The sequence below is a fragment of the Amblyomma americanum genome, chromosome 1, assembly GCF_052857255.1.
Source record: "Amblyomma americanum isolate KBUSLIRL-KWMA chromosome 1, ASM5285725v1, whole genome shotgun sequence".
In the NCBI taxonomy this organism is placed as follows: domain Eukaryota; kingdom Metazoa; phylum Arthropoda; class Arachnida; order Ixodida; family Ixodidae; genus Amblyomma; species Amblyomma americanum.
In genome coordinates, this window is record NC_135497.1 from 245136181 (window position 1) to 245146242 (window position 10062).

Here is a 10062-nt window from a genome sequence, read left to right on the forward strand (position 1 = left end):
ATAATTTGCCCCCTTGGTTTGGAATCCAGGCTCGCGCGCAGCCACATGCGTTTGAGCTGAGAGGAATCAAAACAAGTCTCTTTCTCCGCTTTTGGTACCACGTGGCGTAAAGATAAACCATTGCAACGCATGCGCTGTCGTCGACGCCGTCAGCAATATCCTTCCGCCCTTCCTGACACGCCGCCAGTATGAGCGGGCACGCGCCGCACCTGAAAGCAGAAGCCGCACACGTGGAAATCAAGAATATCAACCGATCGCCACCGGAGACGCACACGCACCTGCCTTCTGGTCGCCTGCGCTGGTGGCGCACCGCCCTGAAACCAACCCCGCGCCTTTCCTTCCTGTCTTAGAACGACTGCTGCTGTATACGCTGAAGTGACAGATTGGATGGACGGCTGTCTACCGAAGGTTAGATATGCCGTTGCGTTATTTCTGTGCGGTCACCCGCGGCCGCAACGCACATTCATTTTTATTCCTCTTTTTACTCCCGCTTCGACATTCTTACTCTTCTTTCCACTTCGTTTCCACGCCGCAAAATGCGCGCCATGAGCAGCTGACCGATTCTGAGCGAGGTAACTATAAGGTGTGGCTTGGTTTTGTAGCCCTTTCCATATTAGCTGTTTTCTAAGCTATGGAGTGGAAACAGTCGACGTGACGTGTAATTATTGCTCTCGCCGCTTCTGAAATGCAGCGTCTCTGTGCTAGTCAGCGTAGTTCTGATTTCCCAACAATATTTTTCTCAGCGGCTGGTTTCATAGTTATGTTCATTCAGTTGACAGCACCAACAGGCGTCTGCGTGATACCTTCACCCCTTTCTCAGCATTTGTTCGGTCGGGGTCTTGCCTTAAGATTGTTTATCACCTTGCTCCACATCCACTTCAGTGCAATTCCTGAAAGTTATAGAAGAAATATTAATGTCTAATTTTGCAAACTCGTTGACCACGCTGATGACTGTGGTATTTTTTTGCATTTCTAAGATTTGAATGTAACCTCAATCCGGTTCTTCAGTGACTCAAGTATGGTAGCCATCAATGATAAAGCGTAGCAGGCAGGGTGCAGCGTAGTAATATCATTTAGGACACATTCTTGAAACCATCATCAACATCACACAGTCGCTCATCTCATGACCTAAGGATAAACTTTCATAGGTGTGGCACTTTGCCTTCGTGCTGTTTTCTCTAAAATATTCTGAGACGTTCATTTTTTTTCGGATCATACGCTATTTTTTCTGTCAGCCTCTGTAAATTTCTCCTTCATTTCGAATACATAAATCAACTTCAAAAACAACGAAGTGAAGTAGCGAGTGATGTAGAACACAGCTGCGCTTTGCAAAACGGATTGCAGCTGCCTTTAGAAGCGGAGCCCTGGGGATCACTCTTCATGCACACCCACCTAATTCGCATTGAGTAGTGCATTTTCTGAAGCTCTCTTATTCGAATCGTTGATCGGTATTAAACGAATGTCAACAGAAAGGGCAGATGTATATATATAGACGTATACATAAGGGCGAATGTATACATATTTTTTCAAATAGGGTGTCGGAATATCGAAATCAGACAGTTCACATATATAGTCTCGCTTGTTTTCCCTCAAAAATTGGCTGCAGGAGTACGGAGCGATGCGTGGAACAATAACAAACGCATTACATGAATATCAGGCCATCGAATTGGTGTTGCCAGTCATTTGGCGCTATTTCTACTAATAACACGAGTTGCTTGAATAATCAGGCAACCTATTATTAGGATTACAACACTTTTAGTTACTTTAAATGACTCTAAAAATCAGTCCAAAAAATGAAAGTTGGAGAGGAGAGCCGGCGCCCTTAACTCTATTCTCGGGACTGAAGAAAGCTGCATGTCTTTATTTCAGCATCGTTGCACCAGCCATTCAAAAACGCCTCCATCATGACTTTTAAATAGTTTATTTTGAACACCCTATCATCATGTAGCTCTGGAAGTGGGTTAGCTGAATGGTGGTTGCATGGGCCATCTTTTTGTTTAAATATTTGAATACATTTAAAAAAGTACACGCCGTGACCATCATGAGGACATCAGAAATATGAGGCCAAAGCAAGCAGCTGCCGCAAACCGTGCAAGGCATATGTGTGTATTATATGTATAATAAAATATAAGGCAATTCCAGTCTATATTAAGACAAGTCGTGGGCAGTTTTTCCTAAAGGTAGACTGATGAATAGCGTTTTTCAAAGAACGAGGTTCACGTGAAACTGTTAAAAATCAGTGCCTGTTCAACTGCAAAGCAATCGACAAAACGGTGCGACAACAGTTACCACGCCCCATTGCGTAGGTGTAGCCGGACACCCTTGCACCCATTTTAGGGGGTTGGGGGGGGGGGGGGTGTCAGGGTGGGAGTTAGAAACACAGGAGTGCAGTCGGAAATGTGCAAATTTCAAAAAATATATAACTGCTACCTTCTATTTTACGCCCCTTTGAAACGTGTGCTAAACTTTCCTCGTTCGCCATCAGTCGGTTTCGGTAACTGAATCTACAAGTTCAGAGAGCCTCAAAAGAAGAAACCAAATTATTCGGCATACTTCCTGAACATATAAGTGCTCAGCCACTCTATGGCATGCAGTGGTTATAAAAAAAAATCTTTTCAACTGAACATCAAAACTTTTTGGAGGAAAATATATTTATTTGGTCTCGTCAGGAGAAAAAAATCCAATCCAGGAAGTTCGAAAGCGTCTATGACGGAAAGCGGGGTCATAATAGTTGCCTTTGCTTTGGTACAAGATTTTCGCCGGTAGGAAGCCACTAGTCCAGCATGCGTTATCGGTCACATTCAGTGGTGGTGTCCCGCGCTGGGGTCGCATGCGGTAGCAGCGTTGTGAATTTCTGTGATTTGAGCCCGCTGCACAAACAAAAAAAAGCACTTGAATATAACATTCACATAGCAAAGTCTACAGTATAAGTGGCTTGAAACTTCACTTTTTGAATTAAGGCAATCCCAAGTATTATTTTCGGCCCTCGTGAGCGCCTAACATATATCGGTAGAATAGTTGGGGAGCGGGCTAGCTGGTTGATCATGTTTGATGAAACAGCGCAAGGGACGAAAATGCGTACAGCAGAGCACAGACTGTCTACTCTCTGCGCCCTTGTCCCTTGCGCTGTTTCATCATACTTTGGCAGCTGGACAGGGCAGGTGTTAGATAAATGGTTCATTTTGCCCTGTGCGGGCAATAGTTACCGAGTGCCTTCTATTTATTGCTGTGCCTTGCTAGTCTTGCAGTACTTTAGTTAATATACAAAGTACGAAGCATAATGAGGCCACTGAGTGACAGGCCACCACGTTTCTTGCTCAGTTATTTTTTCCAACTTTCCCGCTGAAGCTGTCCTCTTCCTTACTGTCATTGATATCTTGGCTTTGCAGAGGTCGTTGTTCTCTACTACACTCGAACTTCCCATTTTCTTCTGACCGAAGCGCTGGTCAGTACTGCCATTTGTCTCATAATTGTGTTTTTACTCAGGCAATCCTTATTAATCCTGAGGTCATTGACCAGACGGAATTACAAATTCAAGAGAGAAAAAAGGAGAACATATAAAGCTGCTCGTAATGTCTAAAATCCACAGTGTAAGAAACTTACCGTGAAATACTTGGCCATGGCTTTTTCCTGCACAAGAAAAACCAATAAATACTCTGTAAGTTCATGGAAGTGTAACCAGGCGCATTGTCATGTGTTCAGTACTGAAGCGTTTGTTAGGTATTTTGAGTGCATACTGTTTACAGTATGTGCTACGAAACAAACTGCAAAATTACAAATCCCGCAACCAATGGTCTTAATTTTAACAAAGCGTATACATTCCTTGTCAGGCATCTGTCGTTCTCAGCATTTCATCGGAACAAACGCGCAGTTGACCGCGGTAAGGTTTATTTCATTGCACTGTTCAACCGTAAAGCGCGTTAACCTCTGTTATTCGCCAAGTTGTCATAATAAGAACAAAGGTAGCTTAGAAAGAAATCACTATGCTTTAAAGGCGATTGATGAAAGTTGCAATCGTGAAACCGTGGATTTGAGTGGCGTCTGATTGTTTGTTGTCTTTTTGCTTGCAGTTTTCAAGTTTGCATGCTCACCTCCCTTTGGAGGTTAAGCAGGAAACAAAAAAGCGCTCGAAATTTTAAAAATAATCTGCACCAAGTGCTTACTATACTTACGCATTCAGTAGAGAAAAAAAATTAAACTGCGTAATGTACGTCGATAAAATACTTTTCTTTGACCTGGGGAAATTCTTGCGGGCCAATCCTCTTGACGCACGGCATTTCTTTTTTTTTTCCTCGCAACTTACACATCTCGGTCGCCCATTTAGGAAGATTGTAGTCTTCGCAGCATAGACGCACTTCTCAAATATTCCCAAACTACTGTTACTCACTGGAGATACCTTTCAGCAACGCAATGATTTAATCAACTACATTTTAGTGAATGAAAGACTTTCTTAATAGATATTTGAGCTGAAACAGCGTCTTTAGCGGTTCTTAAAAAATGCTTGCTTTCTAGTATACGCACAGCCGAAGCCAAGCGTCCATAATTTGGGGCTTACTAAATAACGAGCGCAATGTCGCAGACTGAACATCTTACCAGGTCATTACCCACGCACAACCTTCTGATGACGCAAGAGTTGTCTCGGCAGCGAAGATCCCTCGCGGCGTTGTCGAAGCTTTGGATCGCCTACAATGCAAAATCAAGTGAGTTAGCGTCTCAGTCAAATTGCCGCAATGAAAACATGTAAAATTTGGACTAAATGATTTCGCATATACAACATTAACACGATTCTGGATATGATTAAAAATTATTCTGCCAAAGCATAGCAGAAACTTGCAGCCAGTTCGAATGCCCCTGCGTGCGCGTAGCCTTGTAAGATAGCTAGTTTCAAAACGTTTTTTGTGGTAGTTATAGACGTGAGTGCCTCTGTCGAGGTCTTATGCATACGTGATAATATGCGTAATCCTCCTACCGTTTGGAAACAATCAAGAATCGGTGTATTTAATGTTGAAATCTAGATAACCAGCAGGAGAGCTTTATTTTCCCCATAACATCCCCTAATATTATTTCTAATGGATACTTTCGGTCCTGCTCATGAGCCACAAGCGTTTATTCGTTTTTGCCTTCGTCTATCTTGGTTTCATTCTCTGGAATATACCATTTCATTCTCATTTCCGGGCTGCCATCAAGAAATTACCGGTTGTAGGGAGTGTTTTCGAGAATTTCTCGTCCTTTTCCTTAATTTTTTCAGTATCATACAATGTGTCATGTGATTGTTAGTGTCATAAAATCATGTTGCTTGTAATAAAAGGTTCTTCAAGTCCACTTGCAGATTAAGCTGTATATTTTTGCTGATATTGACAATCCCATTTAATCAGTTTACTAAAAAAAATGCGAAAAATTTCTTTGGATTCCATCAAACCAACCAAAACGTTCTTAACAGCTAAAGATCCCGCTAAATGGCTGGGCCTTCTCTCACGTGAAATTTCAGCCGTGGAGGATAGATTACCAGTCATACCGTGCCCCAGAGGATCACGTCTTCTATTCCCTCGTCTAGGATTGAAGTGCTATTACGCGAAACCTTCGAACCCCGCTCCATTAGATGCATCTCTCGGAGTGAATAACTTCAATAGATACAGATCGTAGCTTACTTTGCTTAAAGAGGATAATAGCATCGGCACTCTAGCGTTTTCGCTTTTTAAGGACTACGTAATAAAGTAGCCTGAATAAATAGATATCTGTTCGTAATAACCGCGCTGTCTCAGGGGCTGAGGCATTGCTATTTTGAGCACGTGACTGTGGGATCAATTCGAAGCCGCAATGGTTGCACTTCGATGGGAGAGAACTCCGCAAACGCCCGTACACTGTGCGACGCCAGTGCATTTAAAGAACCTCATGTGTAGACGAAATTAATATACTGTGAGCATGTGCAAATATTTAACTCCCTTCTTTTCTGCTCGAAAATTCATTAGGAGCATTAGTTTCGAAAGGCTTTCAATGAGAAGTAAAGCATATCTTTGGGATTACTGGTTCCTGTAAAAAGCTGCAAGCAAATGAAATCACTGTAGACATGATGCATGCGCGGTCTCAGTTTCTTGCACCTTTTTGTGTGATATATGAGACAGATACTGCGCCATTTCCTTTACCCAAAAAAAACAATTATATATATATTTTTGTGAAAAGACCAAAAATTTCGCACAGATTCATAGCTAACCCTCGCATAACAGTGTACGAGTAACCGGAACAAATCGCCGACATGATCCGCGTCTTCCCTGGCTTTCGGGAGCTTTTCTTCATTGGCGCCCCACTGTGACCAGCTACGCTCTTTCCCTGTCTTACTGGAAAGAAAGCGTAGCGGGTGGAAGTGCAGAGAAAAAGTAAGGAATATAAGAATAAGTGTCATACCGCTGCAGAGATGGAGCGGCGGATGCACTGGAGTTCACTCTTGAGCTGGCCGTCATTTTTATCTGCACAGAAAAACATTACACACATAATGCATCCAACCAAATATCAAGTCTACACTTCTGCATCCTCATTCTGAGCACTGCTGAACTTTCGACTGTCTGAGATTGGCATTATTCGTTATGATTTCTTCTTCTACTATGCCCACCGTCTTCTTTTAAGCTAAGAAATCGGTAGGTTATTTCGCGCGCTTTAGCAAGTAAAAGAGGACAGGCCGTGAAAACGTCTCTAAAATTGCTATTGTCTTGAATGCCTGCGTCAATAAATGTGTGATTCAGGTACATGTTCAACTTTCTTGGAAAAAATTTTAAAAAATTTGAAATATGTAAGGCACTTTCACGGGAATCTTGAAGGTGATGGTCCATTCTTCTGATGTGTAGCAAAATCTTGCTTTTAAAGTGTTTGCATCAATTCGAAGGGTTAACACTGCTATAGAATGATGGCAAATGCATTAATAGAAGAAAATGCAAGACTTCAGTCGGGTAACCTGCTGATATATTGATTGTTACAGTGAAATCTGACATTTTATGAAAACAATTGCGTTCATAAACGGCTTCCCGGTCAAAAATGCTTTTGTACGAAATTATTTGCTATGTTGCGCATTGAAATTTCGATCAACGTAATTTCAGTCGACCACTGGGTCTTCTGAAACTGTGTTACCTCTTTACACGGAGTGCTACATTAAGATTCTTCTGAGGCAGCAAAATATCCTCTTCAGACAATTGGTCACACAGCAGTAGGTACGGAAAGTCACGCAGGGACCAAACAGTGACGACCTCAGCAGCGCGTGCAGTATTCAGTACACATCCTAAGCCTGCATACTCACCGCATAGCTCCAGATGGTGAGCAAAGCTCAGGGCAACGAATGTGGCGAGCAGCACGCAGACCAAGAATGCCTTCATCGTTCCTATCGGGCTCTCCTCAACGGGATGCAGTTGCAAGTGATAAAATGAGAATGCCCAGAGAAAACAGCGTGCTGGCTTTTATACACACGGGAACGTTGTCCACATTGGTTTGCAACCCGAGCCCGCAGGCAGCCAGTTGCGTTTGAGAGACAAGAAGAAATGACATCAAAACAAGGCTCCTTCGCCGCTATTGGGCGCACGTGGCGTCAGGACAAACCGTTGCAACGCTTGCGTAGTCGTCCACACCATCAGCAATATCCTTCCGCTCTTTCTGACGCGCCGCCAGGATGAGCGAGCACGCGTCGCATCTGAGAGCAGACGCCGTACGTGAGGAAATCAAGGATGCCAGCCGATCGCCACCGAGTACGCACACGCCGCTGCCTTCTGGTCGCCTGCGCTGGTTGCGAGACGCCCTGAAATAAACCTCGCACCTTTTCTTTCTCTCTAAGAACGATTGCGGCAGTTTTAGCGGAATTGAGAGGTTGGGTGGCCTGCTGTCTGCCGCAGGTTATTTATTTCTTTCGTTTTTGAGCTTAAGTGTGTGATTTACATGCGCGCACGCGCTGCGGAAATCCGCGTTCCTTGTTATGCCTCTCTTGACTCCTGCTTCCTCATTTTTACACTTCTTTCCAGTGTGTTTCCAAGTTTTCTACATTGGAGCCGTGTGCAGGTGGCCGATTGCGAGGGAGGTTTCTCAGCCGTGTATTTATCGTGTAATGATCCTGCGCATTGATCTGTGTATCTGTATTGATCTCTATATTGATGCTGAATATCGGTTTCCTGAATTATGCAGTAGAAACAGTCGATGCGACGGGTAGTTATTGCTCCTTTCCGCTTCTTTATTGATGCGTCTCTGTGTTGAAGTGCGCACGTCTTAATTTTCATGGAACACTGTCTTGGTAGTTAGTCCCATAATTACGCTCGTGATTCAGAGCGTACGCTGGTATTTGAATTATACTTTTGCTATTTCCTATAAAATATTTTGTCGCAGACTTTGCTATTTCCTATAGACTTTGCCTTACGGGAGCTTACACCTTGCGCCTTCAGTGATATTGCTTACAATTTTAGGATGAATATCAATTTCTAGCTTTACATACAAATTAAGCCCGCTGATTTGTCTGGGGTCTCTTTTTTTGTACTTTTCAAATTTGGATATCACCTCAGTGCGGTTCCTTAACCCGTTAAGTGTGAATGGCAGACCGTGGCGGGCAGGATGTACCTTATGACTTTCATTTAGCTACATTTTTGTACCCATCGTCAACATCAGCCAGTAAGTCATCTTATGACCCCATGATAAATCGTCATACTGTTACTTACACCATTTGTTGTCGTACCATTTTCTCCTATAAACGTTCTTATGCAGTTGTGTTTTTGTCTCATCGGGCGCTGTTTTTCTGCCACACCGGCCATAATTCTACTTTATTCAAATACTCTGATCGACTCCTGTGAACAAGTAAGTTAAGTGCTGAGCGATAAAGAATACTGTGGCGAGAAAGCATTGCTGAGCGAAGCGGATTCCTGCGAAATCACCTCTAGCCACACTCCCGGGGTTTCAGTGGTGTGAATCACTGTATGTGTGTGAAGCCTCTGAGTAGAAAGTGTAACTGGCCCACTGGGTCAGTGGACACCACAACCTGCGCTGTCAGTAGGCGTTGGCGTCCACCTACAAATTAAAGCAGTTATGCACCTTTCCTTTTCTCAAAACCAGCGGAAGGTTCAGACTCCGTTGATTTGGGGGAAATAAAGGCACATAACTGGCTCCAGTTATAACTGGCTCCAGTCAGTTGACACCTCAATTGTGCTTTTAGGTACGGGTGTTCAAACTTAGCGCCTATCTTAGCCTTTTTTTTTACTTTTCCGGCCGAGGTAGCCAAGGCTCCCCTGTTATTCGCAAACAGGTAGCGGTGCGGCGGCGATGATTTTGGCCTCCTTCGTAGACGTTTAACCGCTCGCGATGCTGAAGGGTCAATTAAGGACATTCCACCTCGTCGTCATATTTTCGCCTGGACGCGAGCGCTTGTACGTTGTAGGCATTGAGCGCTGTGGGGTGAATGCCACGGCACCCTCCTTTGAGACCTTCGCATGCGATGCCCGTTGGCATCAGAGCTTTCTCTCGTGTTCCTTCACTATTTCTTCGTGTTTTTATTTCTTTAAATATCTTCGTCTTGTTTCTGCGCAGTGCCTGAAGAGTTGTTTTTTCTTTTTTCAAGGGACCGCGGCTCTGGGAGAACCGCGAGCCGAGCAGTTTTCCTGGAGAAATCGGTGCATGCGGACGTGAGTGAGGACAGCCTGGGAACTGGTCAAAAACTGAGCCGAGGCGGGGTCTGACGCGAAGAGCACGCTGAATGCGGCCCCCAAGACGCGTGGCCCAAGTTCGCCCGTATACGCAACACCCCATCAGCCCCGCAACAAGCATCCGCAGCTCTACGCTCTCTGCGACCGGATCTTGCCACTCCGCAGCTAAGCCACTGTTTCTCCTCGCTCTCTTGAACTCTTTTGCACGTCTCTCGCTGTTTCTCGCCCTAATCTTTTGTACAGTATCCTTTTTCTTGTAATGCTCCTGTACAGTTATCACCTTCATGTTTTCTTCTTCATAAAAATAGTTTGTTTGCTGATGAAAATGTACAGCGCAAAGAAGGACGAGGACACGATGAAGGCACACGGAGCACACGAGCGCTGACTTGTAACAGTTTATTTT

General features: G+C 44.1%; 1 protein-coding gene across 1 annotated transcript; it reads right to left on the reverse strand.

Annotated features, from left to right (window-relative positions):
* Window positions 1-2633: 2633 nt before the first annotated feature.
* On the reverse strand, window positions 2634-7422 carry LOC144114876 (antimicrobial peptide microplusin-like). Its single transcript, XM_077648880.1, has 5 exons — window positions 7286-7422; window positions 6403-6464; window positions 4594-4683; window positions 3604-3630; window positions 2634-2870 (listed from the first exon to the last, which is right to left on the reverse strand). The coding sequence occupies exons 1-5, from the start codon at window positions 7359-7361 to the stop codon at window positions 2802-2804; spliced, it is 324 nt and encodes a 107-aa protein (XP_077505006.1). The 5' UTR covers window positions 7362-7422; the 3' UTR covers window positions 2634-2801.
* Between the last annotated feature and the right edge of the window lie 2640 nt (window positions 7423-10062).

Bases quoted from the DNA above. Each gene is read 5' to 3' on its own strand.
- LOC144114876 (XM_077648880.1), bottom strand. From the start codon at position 7,361: ATGAAGGCATTCTTGGTCTGCGTGCTGCTCGCCACATTCGTTGCCCTG. The intron at 4,684-6,402 runs GTATGACACTTA...TTTGCATTGTAG, and splicing joins GCCGCTCCATCTCTGCAGCG to GCGATCCAAAGCTTCGACAA. The intron at 2,871-3,603 runs GTAAGTTTCTTA...TTGTTTGTGCAG, and splicing joins CCATGGCCAAGTATTTCACG to CGGGCTCAAATCACAGAAAT.